The sequence below is a fragment of the Octopus sinensis genome, linkage group LG10, assembly GCF_006345805.1.
Source record: "Octopus sinensis linkage group LG10, ASM634580v1, whole genome shotgun sequence".
Lineage (NCBI taxonomy): Eukaryota > Metazoa > Mollusca > Cephalopoda > Octopoda > Octopodidae > Octopus > Octopus sinensis.
The window spans coordinates 14704190-14725595 of record NC_043006.1 but is presented as its reverse complement, the minus strand read 5'-3'; the positions used below and the strand labels follow the sequence as shown (position 1 = coordinate 14725595).

The 21406-nt window shown below is 36.7% G+C and overlaps 1 protein-coding gene and 1 long non-coding RNA gene across 10 annotated transcripts in view; one reads left to right on the top strand and one right to left on the bottom strand.

The window, feature by feature from the left end:
* Nucleotides 1-21406, bottom strand: part of LOC115216827 (probable ubiquitin carboxyl-terminal hydrolase FAF-X) — a 195689-nt gene that overhangs the window by 38798 nt on the left and 135485 nt on the right. For all 9 annotated transcript variants that reach the window (XM_036506287.1, XM_036506286.1, XM_036506285.1 and 6 more), the window contains 14 exons: nucleotides 18204-18329; nucleotides 17899-18059; nucleotides 17615-17723; nucleotides 16360-16415; nucleotides 14413-14503; nucleotides 11434-11580; nucleotides 11109-11316; nucleotides 9196-9332; nucleotides 8536-8637; nucleotides 6173-6348; nucleotides 3177-3350; nucleotides 2276-2417; nucleotides 904-989; nucleotides 687-778 (listed from right to left, as the gene is read on the bottom strand). In XM_036506287.1, coding sequence (XP_036362180.1) covers nucleotides 687-778; nucleotides 904-989; nucleotides 2276-2417; nucleotides 3177-3350; nucleotides 6173-6348; nucleotides 8536-8637; nucleotides 9196-9332; nucleotides 11109-11316; nucleotides 11434-11580; nucleotides 14413-14503; nucleotides 16360-16415; nucleotides 17615-17723; nucleotides 17899-18059; nucleotides 18204-18329 — 1807 coding nt within the window. The remainder of the gene's footprint in view (nucleotides 1-686; nucleotides 779-903; nucleotides 990-2275; nucleotides 2418-3176; nucleotides 3351-6172; nucleotides 6349-8535; nucleotides 8638-9195; nucleotides 9333-11108; nucleotides 11317-11433; nucleotides 11581-14412; nucleotides 14504-16359; nucleotides 16416-17614; nucleotides 17724-17898; nucleotides 18060-18203; nucleotides 18330-21406) is intronic.
* On the top strand, nucleotides 468-21379 carry LOC118765031. The gene is made up of 3 exons (XR_005000876.1): nucleotides 468-478; nucleotides 1294-1303; nucleotides 21250-21379. It is a non-coding gene; the product is annotated as an uncharacterized LOC118765031 (long non-coding RNA).

Genomic DNA, 21406 nt, shown 5'->3' with positions numbered 1-21406 from the left:
ATATCTACATTTGGGTCTCTCCAATTACCATATTCAAATTAAATGTCACTAAATATCACTCTCAAATCTGTTGCTCATCCCACCCCATCCCATCAATATGCTTCCCTACTGTCACTCTTTCCATCCAATACTCACCTAAACATCACCTTCCCTCTCTCCCATTACTCCCTTCTATCACTTTCTCCTTTCCTTCCTTCCTTCCTGCCATTCATGTTTCTATTGAATCTCTTGATCAACATGCCTCATACAACTGATTTTCTCTCTCTCTCTCTCTCTCCCTCTCCGCTATAACCCTTAAACTCTTCCCATTAATTCTCTTCAATTACCCATTTCCCTCTCTCACTCTGGTCTTCTTTCATTACTATCAACTCTTAGCTACAGGTGAATAAAGAGAGATAAAAAGATTACAAAAGACTCATTAGTCCAGCTGGGGACAAAGTAACCTCACTTATGCTGATGCCCTGATAAAAGGCAATCAGTACACTCATAAAGTGGTTGGCAATAAGAAAGGCAAGTAGCCATGGAAAACATCCAGAAATGCAACATACAAGCAAGGAGTGGTCCTTAACTTATCTAAAAGAGCAGTATCTTCAAATAATTAATTTAATTCATGACAACCATCCCTAATCATAAAAAGATAGAAAAATAGGCTGGTGGTAGTGGTGGGTGCAGTAAAAAATATTTACCTTCAATTTTTGCTAATCCCTGTACAGTATAAGGTTCCATATCAAACTCACGTGGAAACTCAAAGTAGTCATTGAATTTGATTGCACATTCTCTGCAAGGATAAAAATATTATATAACAATAAAAGGGTAAACATTACAGTTGTTCCTTCTTTAAAAAAAAAAAGCAACTAAATAAAATTAAAAAAAAAAAACGATTACACAAAGGCTAGAACTTACCGTTCCCAGTCATAATCAAATCTCTTGAGCTGGATAGCCAAAATTTTTGGCAATTTATTTATCACGAGCCTTTTAACAGTGTCTACCTGAAAAAAGCCAATACAAAACCACATGTTAATACAATCCCAGCAACATGGTTAGAGTATATTAACGCTTTAGTAACCATATTTCTGTTGAAATTCCCTGCCTTGAAAATAATTAAGTATTTAATAAAATAACTATCAATATTATACAGAGGTTTGGAACAAATTTAACATGAAATTTTGCTGAAAGGTTTTAATTTAAATCACTTTAAAACAAGAAGTTTCTTAAACAACCAAGGCCAGTCTTGGGTGGGTTGGTATCAAAAGGGTCAAAAGGTGAAATAGTATCAGTTATTTTACCTCAAAGTTCAAGCAAGGTTATTCAACAATTTACATCATTTAGTAACATCAATGAGGTCCTTTTTGAAACTTAACTCTTTGCCTGTCCTATGCATCAAGTGTGATACACAGGAGATATTTCCCTGGTGCTTATGCATTGTGTATGATATACACATTCCCATTTTTTTTAACAAGTAACTTGGGGCTTATGAAAGTAAAGCTTTATATTATTCAGAACATAAACAATGGCTAACTAAAAGTCTGAAAACAAGCACAGACATTTAGGGCAAACATGAAAATGCTTTGGACAGGCAAAGAGTTCATTTCAAAATGAACAACAATGTGAAGTCTTTAACAATTTTGCTTTAGTGAAAATCTTAATTCATATTCTAAAACTAAACTATCATAATTCTTTGCAATAATTTTACTCCTCTAATTCAGCGTTTCCTCCATGTTGTAAAAGTGTGAATGTGCAATGTGAATATTTTAGGAAATTGCACACAAAAAAAAAAATGTAACTATGTACAACAATGGAGATGCAGTATTTGGTTAAAAGGGCTTGATTCTTAGGCTGAAGATGATAAATCTGTGAAGTTGGCATTTTTCGTCTTCAAATATTTTTTTTTTTTTAAATCTTAGAGTAGGAAGGACAATACCAGTAGTAAGCTTGAATCTATGATAGAAGACATTTGCATATGGTACCACAACAGGACCAACCCCTAAACTGTGTTGCTATGAGACAAATTTCTTAACCACAAATATTTACAGGAAGTATGCAAAATTATGTCAGAAGTATTTACTATAATCAAGTTAACATGCGATTGAGATTTCAGTGTATATTTGCATATGATAACATTTTCAGAGACAAAACTGTTAAAAGCTTGATAACATCGTTCTTATTAGAAAGGGACAAAACTCAAAAGTAATGAGATTTTGTTTACCAAAACCGAAAAAAGAAAATCAAAAGATTTCTTTAAAAAATACAATATATTGAGAAATTGCCAACATACCTTTTTATTACATTTTTCACAGTGATATGCATTTGCCCCTTCTAAAAGATCACCTTTTACATACTGCTCTAAAGATTCAAGTAAATTTTGATGATTTCGAATATCTACATTTAGAGTTGTAAAAGTTTCTTCTCTTTGATATCTGAAGAAAATTCACATTTGAAAGAAAATTTTAGCAACAAGTTATATCAAAAGCAAGTTATGATTAAATGTTGGTATATATGTCATATCATGAAGTAAAATCCAATTCTTGCCCTATATCTCATATAAAACAATGCTTACACACAACTTTCTTAAAAGTAAACAGTTAAGAAAATAAGTAGTTACATTGAAATTTTAAAATTCAATGGACTGTATACAACATATCATCATCATTTAACATCTAGTATGTTTTCTCTATGATGGGTACATGTTGGATGGCTTGAGTGGTGCTGGCAAAGCCAGGGTTAGGGTAAAGCCAGGGGCTGCACCAGGTTCCATAATATGTTTTGGCATGGTTTCTACAGTTGAATGCTCTTCCTAACGCCAACCACTTTACAATGTACTGGGTGCTTTTTACGTGGCCCCAGGGCATTTTACATAGCAGCAACATTAGTGTTTTTTTACATGGTACCAAGAGTCAATATTGGTTTCTGTCAATAAAACTCAAAGCCACATACTTTTAAGTGTGACAAAATGAACTGCCGTAATACTCATGATTTTTCTAAAAGGTATTAACAACTAAAGGGAAATGAAAACACTTCTGCTGACCATCAGAACTGGATGATGGACTCAGTTCTGTCAGTGCAATAAAAACAGTTAATAAAATGCTCTAAAAACTACAAAAAAAAAAAAAAAAAATCAAATGTGCTTTAACCTACATTTAGTTCTGTTTTAAATAAAGAAAACATTCAACACTTACCTATGTGGACAATCTTTGCAAATTTTTTGGTCAGCAAATGACCCTCCCAGAACTTTACTGAGAATCATAGTCTGACCAAGTTCTTTAAGAGCTTCATCTAAACTATCTACAAGACTGTTGAAGAATTCTAATGCATCATGTTGTTCTCTCAAGTTCACCGGTTCTCCCCATAACCTGAAATTATAAAGTTTAAGATTGGAAATAAATTGATATTCAATAAAATTTTAAAAACTTAAACTTAATTTTTTAAAAAGGTTTACTTTTCAGGTAATTTCTATAAATAATGAAACAGGACCGACGTGAGGAAATAGTCTTTGTTAAAAGCAATAATGTAATATCTATCAAAACACCAATTAGAAACAGAGAGAGAGAGAGAGAGTGTGTGTGTCTATCTTTTACCTTTTATTTGTTTTAGTCATTAGACTGTGGCCATGTTGGGCACTGCCTTAAAGAATTTTAGTCAAACAAATCAACTCCAGTATTTGACTTTTTTATAAGCCTGGTACTTACTCTATCGATCTGTTTAGTCAAACCACTAAGTTACAGGGATGTAAACACACCAACGCTATATATATGGACTTCTTTCAGTTTTTGTCTACCAAATCCACTCACAAGGCTTTGGTTCGCCCAAGACGACAGTAGAAGACAATTAAGGATACAACAATGCAAAGTGCATTGTGACCAGTGATGTGTAGCAACATCTGATAGTCTGGTTAGTCACGTGATCACATAATATATATAAAACTTAAAAGTAAAACATTTAAAATGTTATATACTTGGGAGCCAGCTAGTTATACATCATCATCATCATCGTTTAGCGTCCGCTTTCCATGCTAGCATGGGTTGGACGGGTCAACTGGGGTCTGTGAAGCTGGAAGGCTTCGTCAGGCCCAGTCAGATCTGGCAGTGTTTCTACGGCTGGATGCCCTTCCTAACACCAACCACTCCGCGAGTGTAGTGGGTGTTTTTTACGTGCCACCTGCACAGGTGCCAGACAGAGCTGGCGAACGGCCACGAACGGATGGTGCTTTTACGTGTCACCGGCACGGGGCCAGGCGATACTGGCAACGGACACGAACGGATGGTGCTTTTACGTGCCACCGACACGGGGCCAGACAGAGCTGGCAACCGGCCACGAACGGACGGTGCTTTTACGTGTCACCGGCACGGGGGCCAGCCGAGGCTGGCAACGGACGCGAACGGATGGTGCTTTTACGTGCCACCAACACGGGGCCAGACAGAGCTGGCAAACGGCCACGAACGGATGGTGCTTTTACGTGCCACCGACACGGGGCCAGACAGGGCTGGCAAACGGCCACGAACGGACGGTGCTTTTACGTGTCACCGGCACGGGGCCAGGCGAGGCTGGCAATGAACACGAACGGATGGTGCTTTTACGTGCCACCTACACGGGGCCAGGCAGAGCTGGCAAACGGCCATGAGCGAATGGTGCTTTTACGTATCACCGGCACGGGTGCCAGACGAGGCTGACAGCGGTCACGAACGGATGGGTCACTTAACCCCTGCTTTCTGATATATGATTTGATTTTGATTGTTCTCACTGGTCTTGCCGGGTCTTCTCACGCACAGCATACTTCCATAGGTCTCAGTCTCTGGTCATTTCCTTGGTGAGACCTAGAGTTCGAAGGTCATGCTTCACCACCTCGACCCAGGTTTTCCTGGGTCTACCTCTTCCACAGGTCCCCTCAACTGCCAGGGTGTGGCACTTTTTCACACACCTATCTTCATCCATTCTCACCACATGACCATACCAGCGCAATCGTCTCTCTTGCACACAACATCTGATTCCTCTTAGGTCCAACTTTTCTCTCAAGGTACTTACACTCTGTCGACTATGAACACTGACATTACACATCCAACGGAGCATACTAGCTTCATTTCTCGCGAGCTTACGCATGTCCTCAGCAGTCACGACCCATGTTTCACTGCCATGTAGCATGGCTGTTCGTACACATGCATCATACAGTCTGCCTTTTACTCTGAGCGAGAGGCCTTTAGTCACCAACAGAGGTAAGAGCTCCCTAAACTTTGCCCAGGCTATTCTTACTCTAGCCGTTACACTTTCAGCACACCCACCCCCACTACTGACTTGGTCACCAAGATAACGGAAGCTATCAACAACTTCTAGTTTTTCCCCCCTGGAAAGTGACGGAAGTTGTTTTCCGCAGATTTTCAGAGGTTAATGCTCCCGAGCATCTGCCACATACAAAAACCATCTTCCTAGTTAGCCTTCCTATGACATTGCTGCACCTCTTATGTGTCCATAGCTTACACTTGGTGCATCTTATACAGTATTTTAATTCTGTAATCTAGATAATGGTCCACATAAATATATTCGTTTGGCTCTTATTTCTTTTATTGCCCACAAGGGGCTAAACATAGCGGGGACAAACAAGGACAGACAAAGGGATTAAGTCGATTACATCAACCCCAGTGTGTAACTGGTACTTAATTTATCGACCCCAAAAGGATGAAAGGCAAAGTCGACCTCGGCGGAATTTGAACTCACAACGTAACAGCAGATGAAATACCTATTTCTTTACTACCCACAAGGGGCTAGACACAGAGGGGACAGACAAACGGATTAAGTCAATTACATCGACCCCAGTGTGTAACTGGTACTTAATTTATCGACCCCAAAAGGATGAAAGGCAAAGTCGACCTCGGCGGAATTTGAACTCACAACGTAACAGCAGATGAAATACCTATTTCTTTACTACCCACAAGGGGCTAGACACAGAGGGGACAGAAAAACGGATTAAGTTAATTACATCGACCCCAGTGTGTAACTGGTACTTAATTTATCGACCCCAAAAGGATGAAAGGCAAAGTCGACCTCGGCGGAATTTGAACTCACAACGTAACAGCAGATGAAATACCGCTAAGCATTTCGCCCAGCATGCTAACGTTTCTGCCATAACATTTTTTTAAAATGTAAAGTAAAAAAAATTTACTTCAAATTCTCTGCTACTTACTTGAAGTGTTTCCAGAAGCCTCTGGGTACATAATACTGCAGCTTGCTACAAGCCAAATGACCAAAGATCAACTGGACATGTTTCATCACACCCAGATTGTAATCTTTCCTTTCACCTTGTTTATTGGAACTCTTTTCTTCATCCTTCCGTTCTTCATCACCAAGATCAACATTTGTCTAAGAAAAGGAAGGGAGAAACAAAAGAAAATTCCTTATTTAGTAATTATATTAAGAATGAACAAACTGAAAATGGAAAAAGATGGTTCTATTATTGAGTCAACAACCAACTGTATGTAACAAAAAGATATCTTTACTAAATACTTGTTCAACTATAAATACAAGACTTGCAGGTTCTCATCACATATAATCATGTGTATTTACGACCATTTGTCATGTTGGATCACTGAACTCTACAAGTTTTTTTTTTTTCATTCTCTCTCTGTTTATTTTCTTTTATTCCTTTCTGGTGAAGAGCATAGGCTCGAAATATAAAAGACTTTTTCATTTTTCCAAAGTGTCAAACTGATACACTTGCTTGTTGTTCATACACCTGTCTTCGTCTTTTGTTTTTCTATAAATTTCAACTATATTTATGATCATCATTGTAACATTCATTAAGCTATGTTGGCATGGGTTGGATGGATCTGCAACACATTTCTTTATGCATTCCACTTTTGAAAAACTCAACATTCTCAGCTATGATCCATATTACACAATACCAAGTATTAGATATTTTACTTTTATAAAGGTTAGTGTTAGAAATTTAGTTTTTTTGTTTTTCTTCTTTGATATTTATCCAAACTAGAATGAGTTAGCATGAAATTACTGAAAGAATAAATTTTACAAATAACTGCACTTCCTAATGTCATTCATTTGACCACACAATAAAAACAAATTCTGTTTATGTTAGTTTTACCAAAAACTAAAAGTATGCAGCATATTTCAAGTATAGGAACACATTTTGCATTTGGCCATGTTTTCACAAGATTATTACTAAATAAATATTCGATAAATATTTATTTTTCCTGAAGTAATTCTGTCAGTATATTTCCAAATGAATTTATTACATCATCCGGAATTTTAATCATTTAATTTCACAGCATACATCTCCCTTTTACTTTTACTGTCAATTCACAACGGTAAAGAACAGCGAGTGACCCGTTGTTCTTGAGGAGACCTATTGAGTCAAGTACTTCAACACCAACATCAAAATAAAAATCAAATGGAAATTGTAGTTGTGATACCCGTACCGGTGACACGTAAAAATCACTGACCGAACGTGGCTGATGCCAGCGCCGCCTCACTGGCGTCCGTGTCGGTGACACGTAAAAGCACCAGCTGATCGTGGCTGTTTGCCAGCCTCCTCTGGCCCCTGTGCTGGTGGCATGTAAAAAGCAGCCACTACACCCACGGAGTGGTTGGCGTTAGGAAGGGCATCCAGCTGTAGAAACACTGCCAGATCAGACTGGAGCCAGGTGCAGCCTCTTGGCTTCCCAGACCCAGGTCGAACCGTCCAACCCATGCTAGCATGGAAAACGGACGTTAAACGATGATGATGATGAAAGAATATCACTACCTGTCAAATCTCATAACAATACTGAATTTAAGTCAGTATAATACTGGTATGTATTATATCCTGAGAAGACGATACTAAAGTTGTCACTGGTAACCTATCAAGCATAGCATTGTAGTATTTTCATCTTTCAAATTACATCTTCAGTTTATAGTCAAGGCAGTGATTTTTTAAAAATATTTAGAAGGAAATTATCTTAACATGATCATTTAAGTCATCATCATCATCTTTCAATGTCCATCTTCCATGCTAGCATGAGTTGGATAGTTTGATAGGATCCAATGGATATGAGGATTGTATTGTGCCCCATGTTTGCTTTGGCGTGGTTCCTATAACTGGATGCCCTTTCTAATGCCAACCAATTTACAGTATGTACAGGGTGCTTCGTTTGTGGCATCAGCGCTAGTGAGGCTGCCATACAGCCTGCAGAACTAAGATGCCTTTGACTGAGTGGAACTATAGCAATGAATGAAGGAAGCTCTAAGATAGGATATGAGAGATTAAAGTATGAGGGTTATATAACTATTCACATTATTGAAGAGAGGACAAGAGTAACTGGGATGCAGCTAGAAAGGAAGAGCATTTTTTATTTCACTAATTATTACATGATTTTCAGCAGAATTATGAACAAAGTTAAAGTTACCATGCTTTGGAAAGTCTTCATACTCTTTGAAAATACATTAATATGGACAATAATAGAAACTAATGAAAACTGAACTGTATATATTTGTAGGACAACATGTTGAAGAAGAATCCATTACTAAATATAAGTGAACACAAAAATATTTTACCTCATTCTCCCCCTTCTCGTCTCCTATATATTCATCCTCGATGTCGTCTGCTGCTCCTTCCACAGCAAGTATTCCATGACGAATCTGTTCAATCATGAAGAGCTGAAAAGAAGAAATTTTAGAAAATATTATTTCATCTAAAAGTGGTGCCGAGGGGAAAAAAATACTCAGATTCAATCCACCAAGTTAAAACTGAATTCCTTAAAAAGATTATTTTCTTGGTTTAAGATTTATTGTAATTTTAAGCCAATATTTTCATTAAGAATAAAAACTCAACCTAACATAACATTTTCACAACTGCAGATAAGAATCCCTTATTTGAAAAACAGATAAGAGTTGGTGACAGGAAGAGCATCCTGCTTCAAATAACTCCCCCTCTAATGTATTCTAGCATGGAAAAAAAATGGATGTTAAAACAATCTTTAATCAAATAATAAAAATAAAATATATTTATAAAATATGTAAAAAGCGACAAAGCTTTTGTTTATTCATTACAATTTTACTAAAAAACTTATCCTTAATAGAAAAGGAAAAATATATAGGATACAAATCTTCATTGAATAGAGAGTTTGTTTTCCATTGTTTTCAAGCTAGATGAGACATTACATGGGATTTTGTTAAAAAAAAAAGTCTTTAAAATTTAATCAAGTGTTGGCTAACCTGTTGTAAAACAGAATTCATATAACATGTAGCACCAGCATTCTTAAGGCCAACAAAACCTTTAGGAGGTCTTGGACCCACAGGGGGTACAAACTCCCATTCCACTAGAGGTAATTCTGAAAAAGTGAACATTTCATCTGGAAAATAAAAAATTTTTTAAAAAGTTAATTTTTTTCTCTGACTAAAGGAAGAAGCACAAAGCATTATAACTTTCATGTCAACAATGATTATATAAGATGGCCTCTAAATAGTTTTTAAAATACAATTATTCTCAGTAAATTTACACTGTAGGATAATGAAGAAATCAGCAAAATTAAATACTGAATATTAACCCTTTTGATACCAGCCTACAAGAGACTGCCCCAGGTTCTTTAATACAAATTTCTTGTTTTAAAATGATTTTAAGCTAAAAATCTTTCATCAAAATTTAATGCTAATTTACGTTCCAATCACCAATGTCGTAATGACAATTATTTTATTAAATTCATTATTTTCAAAATTAATTGAAACAAAGCAGTGTACTTGAACAGAAATATGGTTAACAAAAGGGTTAATGAAAAAAATGATTTAGCTATTTGAAAAAAAAACAAAACAACTATTCATTGTAAATTGTTTGATGACAGATAAAAAATAACATCCAGCCACGTAAACCTAGCTCCCAACCCTAACAAAAATTTTACATACACAATAACAAAGATTGCTGCTTTCTCTTTTGGACAGGTGGGTGAGGCTTTTCTCTCACAACTTAAAAAACAAAATTCACTGTGACTGAGTTACAATTCCTCAGTCACATTATTTAGGGAAAATACTAAAATGCCCCTCACAGATTGTAGCCACTATCTGGGTTTCCTGTGCCTGGAAATTTCAAGGAATTTGAACAAGTCATTGGGTTAATAACTGATGTCTGCTTTGACATGGTTTCTATATCTAGATGCCCTTCCTAATGCCGAACACTTTACATCATGCACTGGGTGTTTTTTTCGTGCCACCAGCACTACTGAGGTTACTGTGCAGCTTGCAAGACTACAAAGGAAGTGCAGATTGCCTTATGCTAGGGCTGAAGTGTGAGAGAGGAAGGAGAAGAGCAGGTTCTTTGAAGGAGTTGCATGGCTATTCACGTTTAGTAGGTGAGGAAGAGAATGATCATAGGTGTTAAATAAAATACAAGATACATCTGGATTAGATAAAATGGAGCACAGGTTTGTAGCAGAGAATGGAACCACAGATGCTATTTTGCTGGTGAATGACCTGTCAGTGAAATACTATTTTACAATTGTTAACCTAAACGAGGATTTTGACAGGATCCTATGATCACTAGTCTAGCTGGCAACCAAGCAGTTCAAAAAAACATGTTTAGATTATAATAAAAGCATTAAAAACAGAGTAAGATCAATAATGTGCCCACCAAGTTGTCTACCAAACTACACTCACAATCATCTTTTTATACATGTACTCAAAAAGTTCAAGACTATAGTGCACCTACCTATTTCTTTACTACCCACAAGGGGCTAAACATAGAGGGGACAAACAAGGACAGACAAATGGATTAAGTCGATTACATCAACCCCAGTGCGTAACTGGTACTTAATTTATCAACCTCAAAAGGATGAAAGCAAAGTCGACCTCAGCGGAATTTGAACTCAGGACATAACGGCAGACGAAACACCACTAAGCATTTCACGCGGCATGCTAACGTTTCTGCCATTCCCATCTTAGAAGCACAGAAAGAATTGCACATGAAGTTTTTAAAATTAACACAAACGAATGACCTAAAGTTTAAATATAACCAAAATTAAGATATTAATTAAAGACATATGCCATGTAAGAGTAACAACACCAGAGAAAGACGTAGCTCAGTATGGAGATGGGATAATCATGTTAGAATTTTTTTCAAGAGTTTCAAAAATACCAACCTGTGTAAAACATGTCTATTAGCATATTGGCCAAACACTTGAGGTTTTTCACACAGCGTGTACATAAGGAAACTAACAAATCAAATGCTGCCGTAACAGTGGCTGGAGTGGTGCATACAGGAACAGCTTGCTCTGGTGGAAAGTCATTGAGTTTTCGACATTGAACTACAATCTTAGAAGCGGGAAAGATGAAATCCTCTACTAATTCCTGAAAATAGCATATGAAGAAAATTTACTCATTCATGAATTTCTTTATTTTAGTGCAACATGGTAAAAGCAGCAGAAATTGCCAAAAATCAATAACGAAAGGAATGTGGACACATACTCTGATGAGATCTAAACCTCCTTTTTCTGCACCAATGTGAAATTTCTTGTCTGGAGTCTGGAATGAGAGAAGTTCTCTGGTAATTCCCAAATGTCCTTCCAATAATGCATTATCAACCTGGATCTCAGTTTGGGGCAAAGCTTGCTCCTGGAAAAGTAAATAAATACCCATATTAGTCTGTGTTTTCACAATCAAGATACAACTTAGATCAAGTCAATAGACATACTATGGACACATTTTTTAATTATTAACCCTTTTGTTACCGCATTTCTGTTGAGATGTTCTGTGTTTCTTTCAATTATTTTAAATACAACAAAGAATTTAGTAAAATAACTTCGTTATCATTAAGCTGGTGTTAGGAACATAAATTGTGACTAAGGTTTGGTGGAAGATTATAATTCAGAACTTATGAAAACAAGACATTTGTACGACAGAGCCACAGGCGGTTTCAGCCGGGTTGGTAACGAAAGGGTTAAAAGAAACATTTCAAAAAGGAGTTGACTTTTAAAAGAGGGAACTAACAAGAATATCCTTCATTACTTTAATAATTAGCATTAAATTTTGTCTCTTTTTAGCTTTATTCCCAACTCTTACACCAACAACAACACTGAACACCTTTTTGATCTCCATGTGTCCAACACACGTGGACATGCCTACAAAGTCAGAAAACAACACAGCTCCCATGACTTTCGGAAACATTTTTTCACGCTCAGAGTTGCTGAAGCATGGAACAAACTGCCTGCGTCAGTTGTTGACTGCTATGACACTGCATCCTTTAAGGTCCTCATGCTTTCCAAAATCCGCCGAAACTACACCTGATTATACATACACTTTAGATGAGTTGTAGTGCACCTGAGCACTGTACACAATGTTTTATTATTATTATTATTATAAAGTTTAATTAGAATGCAAACATTTTCTAACGTTATAGTATTGTAATCCCCAAAACGGGAGTATACATTAGCTAACATTTTCTAACGTTTTGAACGTTAGGAAGGGCATCCAGCTGTAGAAACACTGCCAGATCTGACTGGCCTGGTGCAGCCTTCGGGCTTGCCAGACCCCAGTTGAACCGTCCAACCCATGCTAGCATGGAAAGCAGACGCTAAACGATGATGATGTATAAATGGTAATAATATGTAATTTCACCCTGATTCAAATTATCCTAGCAGGTTTATGCAGTAAAACCAAGGTATGGTGCCTATTTCAAAAATTACTTTAACAATCAAATGTTATGATTATTTTATTGACATCATCCACAATTTTTCCTGTACTTTTATCACCAAATCAAATCTACAAACAGTCAGTAATTATTTGTTAGTATCTGATTCCTTCCATGCTAGCATGGGTTTGGACAGAAATTATCTGAGTTAGAATTTTACAGTCAAATGCTCTTCCTGTTACCAACCCTTACATGTTTTTGAAGTAAGGAATGTGTTTATCTCATGTCAAGTAAAGTATATATAAAATAGTAATAAAGATGAAATGAATGGATAATTTGGATATTACTATACATATTTCAGTAGCAAAAGTTTATTAACACATCATACCATGATTTGGCATGCAATAATGTGTGAAATTATATAAGATTATGCAGTAACAGGTTTCCTTAACATTGAAGGCAATACTTCATTAGGGGTTTATTAGGTGATTATGTACCAACGAAATTATGGTAGCATAAGAAATTTTCAAATAAAAGATAATTAAATATATAATTTGATTCATTTAGAGACAGTAGTGCTTGTGTAGAGCCAGTAACCAATCAAAATCAAACTTCACATGCAAAACAAATTCATTATTTTCAACAGAAAAGACAAAGTAAAAATTGAGTGTATGTTAAGGTAGTTTACATAAAGCTAATGTATACTCCCATTTTAAGGATTAAACTACTATAATCCCATCAAAGCATTTCACCTAATGAACCTCTAATGGAGTATTACCTGACAAAGTGGCATTAAGTAAACATTATTGTGTAATCTTATATTAATGTATACCAAAATGTATGATGCAATGTGTTAATAAATGTTTGCTATCGAAATACAGACAGTAGCACCCAAATTATCCATTCGTTTCATCTTTATCACTGTAATTACACTGCATTAAACACACCAGTAAATCTTGGATACTTTTGGATTTGCAGAATACTGGATACCAGTGAAATATCCTTTCAACTTAATCCCTAATCTGAATGGTTTATTTACGTAAGTTTTTCGAGTTATTCTCTTTAGCTAAAACTTGCAGTCTGCTTCACTGTTGATTTGCCTTGATCTGTCTAAATGATCCTTTTATCTTTTACTATACCTATATATATATATATATATATATAGATATAAAACTGAAGTTGTCTGTGTATGGCAGGTTTGGTAGCCTTCAACTAACACTATCTCCTCCAAGACCCTGCGGCGCAAGTTGACCAAAATTGAGAGTATGATAGAAGAAGGCTTGCTCTTCCTTCCATAGAAGAAAGAATTCAAATCAGACCATGTTAAGACCAAAAATTATTTACATAAAAAAGGTGCCTTTTTTCTATGAAAACCCCATTTTTACGATTTTTTTACTGCTGTGTCACCATTTTTCGGTGTATTTCAACCAGAAAAATGTTCACACAAAGAGAATAACAAGCTACATAATGCAAAATTTTTACTTTTCAAAAATTCCAATTCTAAAGGGTTGAAAAGAAAACAAGCCCAAGCAACGCTGGGCTATGCTAGTATGTATATATATATATATATATATTACATGATGGGCTTTCTACAGATTCCATCTGCCAAATTCCCTTATATGGTATTGATCATCTCAGAGCTTACACTATAGTCCCAAGGCAACTGAACCCAAAATCATGCAGTTACAAAGAATACCTGCATAGTTAGAGATTCCTATCTACTGTGCACACAATATCTCCCAAATGACAGAACAACTTCATTTAAAATAGCCGGTGCCAGAGATTTAAATACATTTTGAAAGAACAAGTAAACTTACACGAATTTTCTTCAACCAGATTATTTCATTATTCAATAAAGTTTCAGCGTTTGGTAAACTAACTTCACTACTATAAGCATGATTGAGTAGCCTGAAGGTAAAACCAAAAGAATGTTATTTTACAATCAATATAATCAAATTTTTTAAAAATTTAAAACAAATTTAAGTTAAGCCCCTTGGCATTTAAAGTGGTAATATCTGGCCCCAATATTCTACATATGTTGGAAATGACTAGATCCAAACTCTCTCACCAATCCTACAATGTCATTCAAAAAATAAACAGTCACATCACTAAAATCTCAAAGCCACGAGGTAATGCAGGATTAATCCAAAACGATGTGAATAGATAAGAACTACATTTAACAGAATATTTTGAATGAGAAACAGCTGAACACACAATACAAAATTTAATTGCAAATATTAAGTCAAACAAAACATTTGTTTGAAACAAATATTTCCAGATCAACTAGAAGGTTTATAAATTTACTTATCATCGTTCACCATCATTTTACATAAACCTCATGCCAGTATGTGTTGGATAGATCATCACAGTTTAAGTCATTTCTTATCTGTTGTTACTGCTCTCCTACATGGATTGGAAGACAACTTTACAGAGTGTACTGGGTTCATTTTAAAATGACAGCGACAGAAAAGAGACTGTTACATCTGCAACAAGACTAAATTCTGATCATTGATCAACCACTTCAAAGAATCTACTGAGTGCATTTTACCACAGCACCAGCAACTAGAGACTTTGTCTTGTCTTCTGCAAGAGGAAAGAGTCCCACTTTACTGTATGTTGCCACTATTCATTCAAGGCAAAAAATGATCAATTCAAGAGGGTGAGTATGAATTTAGATGTGATAAGAGAGACAGAGTAATAAGGCGGCATGCTGGCAGAAACGTTAGCATGCCGGGCGAAATGCTTAGCAGTATTTCATCTGCCACTACATTCTGAGTTCAAATTCTGCCATGGTCGACTTTGCCTTTCGTCCTTTCAGGGTCAATAAATTAAGTACCAGTTACACACTGGGGTTGATGTAATTGACTTAATCCCTTTGTCTGTTCTTGTTTGTCCCCTCTATGTTTAGCTCCTTGTGGGCAATGAAGAAATAAGAGAGACAGAGTAATAATAAAAAGAGGGTGGTAGGAGAGGGAATAATGGAAGAGAAACGGTGACAGGATGACGGAGAGGTAATGTTTAAGAAGAGACATCTCAAGGAAGGAAGCAAACATTTAGTGACCAAACAAAAATGTGTTAAATGAGCTATGGGTTTTCAAATTACACTTTTGCTTTAAAAAGGGGGCAGACACATTGGCTAATGTAGTTCTAATCAATGAACATAAAAAGGATGGGATGGATATGACTTGAATGCCGTTGCGTTCACTCAGAGCTGACCGGGGGCTAAAGACAGAACTTGTAATTTGATATCAAAACACACCAAGAAACTATTATTACACTGTCATATATCTGTCATTCACAGAGAAAGGGCTAGATCAATCTTAAGTTAATGAAATCAACTGGTCAACTGTGTATATTTAGTTACCATAATAAGTTAAGTTATTGCATGACTTTAGTAAATTCCACTAGAAGTACCAAATAATTAAAGAAAGCCTTGGTACTCTGGTTACTTTCTGTTTAAAATCAATGTTCTTGCTCAGTACATTTACAGTAAAACAGAACTCAATCAAAACAAACTGACATTGCAGTTTTGAGCGAATTTAAAACAGTAGGTTCTAAGTAGAGATACAGCTCTTTGATGTGTGGAAATCTAATGCAATAAAACAGGTTTACATTTATAAAATTTCAATGACTACCAACTCCTGAGCTTACTTTCACTAAGATTACTTTTTCTATAAAATTGCTATAGAAGTTTTGGGGAAAAACAAAAGGATAATTTCTGTTATTGTAGCAGTTATTGAAATAAGAGAATAACATTAACATACCGACACAATAAATGAAAATATTCGTGTGCTTGCTTTGCATTTTCCTTCACTGTACTCTGAAATGAAATACAAATTGACTTTTGATATTTTTCATTAACAGTTTTGACAGTTATTGAAATCTCTAAATAGTTTTTATTGTTCAAAGACAAAACAGACATACGCAGAGAAAGGAACAGATAAATTACTTGCAACTATGAAACAACTTTAAATGATGAAATAAGATCAAGCCAAGGGATTTGGTAAAGAAAAGGATTTATTCTCCTGATTGGATGAATTAAAAACTGATATGGCTTTTTAGCTTTTTAATTAGATGTGATAAGAGAGCCAGAGCAATAATATTACTACACTCACAGAGTGGTTGGCGTTAGGAAGGGCATCCAGCTGTAGAAACACTGCAAGATCAGACTGGAGCCTGGTGCAGCCCTCTGGCTTCCCAGACCCCAGTCGAACCGTCCAACCCATGCTAGCATGGAAAACGGACGCTAGACAATAATGATGATGATGAATTAATAATTTTTGTAAAATATCATTTAAAAATTGGGAATTTGTTTAGGATGTATTGGTTTTAGCAAATAGTTTGGTAAATAAGATAGAGTTACAAATGGGGCATAACCAAAAAGTGTTATATAATCATCACACATAACTGCACAGGTTTGTCAAGCTAAATTTTACTCAAGGAATTTAGTCAGCCTGAGGAGGCAGGAGAAGACACCAGTTCAATAGACAGTACAGTGGGATTGAAGCTGGAATTATGTAACTGCTAAGTAAACTTTTTAAACCACACCATCCGAGAGTGATCATTGCCAGAGCAGCTAACTGGCTTCCATGCTGGTGGCATGTAAAAAGCACAATTCAAGCTTGATCGTTACCAGCATCGCCTTACTGGCACTTGTGCTGATGGCACATGAAAAAACATTTGAGCGAAGTCGTTGCCAGTGCCACTGGAGTGGCTCCTGTGCAAGTGGCATGTAAAAAAACACCTTTTCGATCGTGGCTGTTGCCGCACATAAAAGCACCCACTACACTCTCGGAGTGGTTGGCATTAGGAAGGGCATCTAGCTGTAGAAACTCTGCCAGATCAGATTGGAGCCTGGTGCAGCCATCTGGTTTGCCAGTCCTCAGTCAAATCGTCCAACCCATGCTAGCATGGAAAGTGGACGTTAAACAATGATGATGATGATGATGATGACAGCTATGCAGGTACCAACAAAACTGCCACAAACCAAAAACCTATCAAAATCAAGGGTTTACTTACAGACAGCACAGTAAAGAGCAAAGTGATGAAGAAGGGTAGAGGTCGATTTCCACTACTACATTTTGTAGCCATTTGGAAAAACTGCTCAGCAGCCCATGTACGGATCTCCCTAAAAATAACAAATGAATATGCAAAATGAATAACAAATAATAAACTGCAATATTATATTAGAATTTACAAAAACGTTTTTTTTCTCCTGTTTTTCAAGTCAAACTTAAGAGAAAAGAAGGGAAACTAGCAAACATTACAAACAAACTGAAGATTATGAATTCACAAATACATACCTGTTTTTACAAAGAAGGAGAAGATCGATGATGAAGATCTGCCATGCTTTGTCTTTATTAAGTGACTCTAAAGCAGCAGGACAAAGTGCCAAGCATACAGAAAGCAGTTCTAAAGCTTCACGGGTAACTTCAATGTCTTCGGGTTCAGTGTTTTCTTTACCCTGCATAAAACGTATTTGCAAAAATCATGAGATAAACATACATTCATTCATCTGTGTATTGTCTTGATTTAGAAACAACAATTTTTAAAAATAATAATTTTTAAAAAATAACAAAGATGACAGAAGCAAGTACACAGTCCTTACCTTTTCAACAATCCGATGAATTTCTTCATTAGAGTCATGAACCAAATGCAAAGAACCCGTGCATGATGACCAGGCTATTTTCTGAATAGCTTTAATAGTGTTCAAATCAGGAAGAGCACCGAAAGCCTAGAAAACAAGGGAAACAATATATTATATCATATTACAGACATATACCATCACCATTTAATGCCTGCCTTCTAAGCATGGTTGTCAAGCTAATTTTTACTCAAGGCATTTTAGTCAGCCTGAGGAGGCAGGAGAAGACACCAGTTCAATAGACGGTACAGTGGGATTGAAGCTGGAACTATGTAACTGCTAAGTAAACTTTTTAAACTACGCCATCCGAGCGTGATCGTTGCCAGAGCAGCTAACTGGCTTCTATGCTGGTGGCATGTAAAAAGCACAATTCGAGCTTGATCGTTACCAGCATCGCCTTACTGGCACTTGTGCTGATGGCACATGAAAAAACATTCAACAGGATCTGACGAGCCAGAGGACTGCATCAAGCTCCAAAGTCTGCTTTTGCCCAGTTTTTATGGATCAAAGCACTTCCTAATGCCAACCACTTTTCAGAGTGTATTGGGTGCTTCTTTTGCAGCACTTTCCCTCGACTAAGGGGTGGTGCAGTATTGAGGGAAGTGGCTTATGCCAAATGTTGAGAGGTTTAAGTGTGAAAGGACAGGAACAGGTGACTTGCAGAGGAGATATATTGCTACTCCAGCTAACAAGAAAGAAAACAGATGGTAGTGGTAATGAGATAAGAAAGATATAAGGCAACGAGCTAGCAGAATCGTTAGCACACCAGGCAAAATGCTTAGCAGTATTTCGTCTGCCACTATGTTCTGAGTTCAAATTCCGCTGAGGTCGACTTTGCCTTTCATCCTTTCGGGGTCGATTAAATAAGTACCAGTTACGCACTGGGGTTGATATAATTGACTTAATCCATTTCTCTGTCCTTGTTTGTCCTCTCTGTGTTTAGCCCCTTGTGGGTAGTAAAGAAATAGATATAAGAAAGTATAAGAAAGAACATGGACAGAGGATTTGAAAGGGTGAGTAAGTGAGTAGGTAAGTTTGTGAAGGTTTGAAATAGACAGAGTTGAGTGCAGTAAACAAGGGTGGAAGTATAGTTAATGGTGAATATCAATTTGAGGAAAAAGGTGAACAAAAAAGAGATGGGTCAGACAGGAGGAGGTAACAAGTAACTATACAAATGAAAAAGGAGAGTGAGGGGCAAAACAGTATAATAAAACTATAGATGGAAGTGAAGTGAGGCAGTGAGAGAGGAATGCAGGGCAATAGAGGAGGGGTGAGAGGTATACAAGAGTAGAAAGATGGAGAGAAGTGTTTAAAGCAGATGGGAGAGAGTGTTGTGGAGAAAGAGGCATTCAGTGCAAAGTATCGTGGTTTGGAGTGATGCTGAAAATGTGGGACTAGTGACAAAAGACGTGGTTCCAAAGAGAGGGATAACTGATAGCACAAAAGAGGGTCATATAAATACAGCACTTGAGTGAGTGGTGTCATAGAAGAGTGAAGGAGTCATAGAATGTGTAGAGAAAGGCGTCACAGAGACGGATTGGGAGTTGAGGGCAGAGACATAAGATGTTTTCAAGATGTCATTTTTGCTGAGAAGGAACAAAAGGAATGCAAACTCTGCTTTAGATGTTCCACAGGTAGTGCCACTGATATCATAAACTGCACCCAGTCAATACTGAACAAGGATTGGTGCAGGAAATGGTAGTAGGTCATTAAACATAACATACACCACAACAAAGTTGGCAGTGTTGTTGTGTATGTCAGATGATGAAGGACTGTGACAAGTGGTAAGACAATGTAAGACCCATTTGTGCCAACATGAAAACATGAATATAAATATGATGTTTGTCTTTGTTTTTCCCCGTACTGATATACTTTAGTCTATCAGCCTCCTCTGGCATGCCAGCTTCCTCTAGTGCCAGCCTCCTCTGGCCCCTGTGCCGGTGGCACGTAAAAAGCACCCACTACACTCATGGAGTGGTTGGCATTAGAAAGGGCATCCAGCTGTAGAAACACTGCCAGATCAGACTGGAGCCTGGCGCAGCCTCCTGGCTTCCCAGACCCAGGTCAAACCGTCGAACCCATGCTAGCATGGAAAACAGACGTTAAACGATGATGATGATGATATATACATATATCTCACCCTGTTTTGGGGAACTTTTTAAAAATTCAATTCCCTATCATTTTATACATTGTTTAAAAATCTATCATTTACTCTGAACAAATGATAACCACTCATATTCGGAATCACAGTACCAGAGTGACCGCTCATAGTTTGGCCATTTAGTTACTGTCACTGAAAGTTGTTCTACTAATGAGAATTTGGTTGGCTCAAATTCTATTGCAGGTATAGCACAGAAAGATGAGTTCTGCCAAGGCTGAAGTTCTTGATATACTAATAATGCAATTAGTTAAGACCACTACTGCTTTTGTTTTTTCAATTATGTCTCATCACTTGGATGCATTTTTAAGACATGATAGACTTCTATAATGCATGTAATTACAAAAGCAAAATACCACAAATCCTAATTAATTTTCAATATTTTCGAAAATATTTCATTTAAATATATTTCTAGAAATAAAAGGCGCCCTTTAACTCTTTTGATACAAAGCTGCCTGAGACTACTTCCAGCATCTATGATACTAACTTCCTGTTTTAAAATGATTTAAATTAAAAACTTACATTAAAATGTCATGTTAAGTCCCAAGTACTAGCTTAATAATGTTAAAAGTTATTTTACTAAATTCTTTATTTTTGAAGTGCATCTCTACAGAAAAAGATATTGTTAACAAAAGGCTTAATCCTCTCACATAGAACAATGATCTCCAACTTCAACAGCAGACAGCAAATTTTGAAATATTGAAGTGTTGTTTAAGCTGACCTTAAAACATGACTGGTATTTTATCAACCCTCAAAAGGATGAAAAACAAAACTGACTTTGGTATATCATTGAAAAAGAATATAGCTCATTAATAAGATAAGTGTTCGGCAAGCGCAAGTGTGGTCGGGAAGCACAAATGTGACCATAACCTTGAGACCTATGCTAGGGTGTGTAACCAGTCCACTTATGCATGCCTTTTCTTCATTGGACACTAAACTCTGCTTGCGAAGACCAGTTGAGGCAAGTGAAATCGAAATCGAAGTCAAACTGACTGGCATCCGTTGCTAG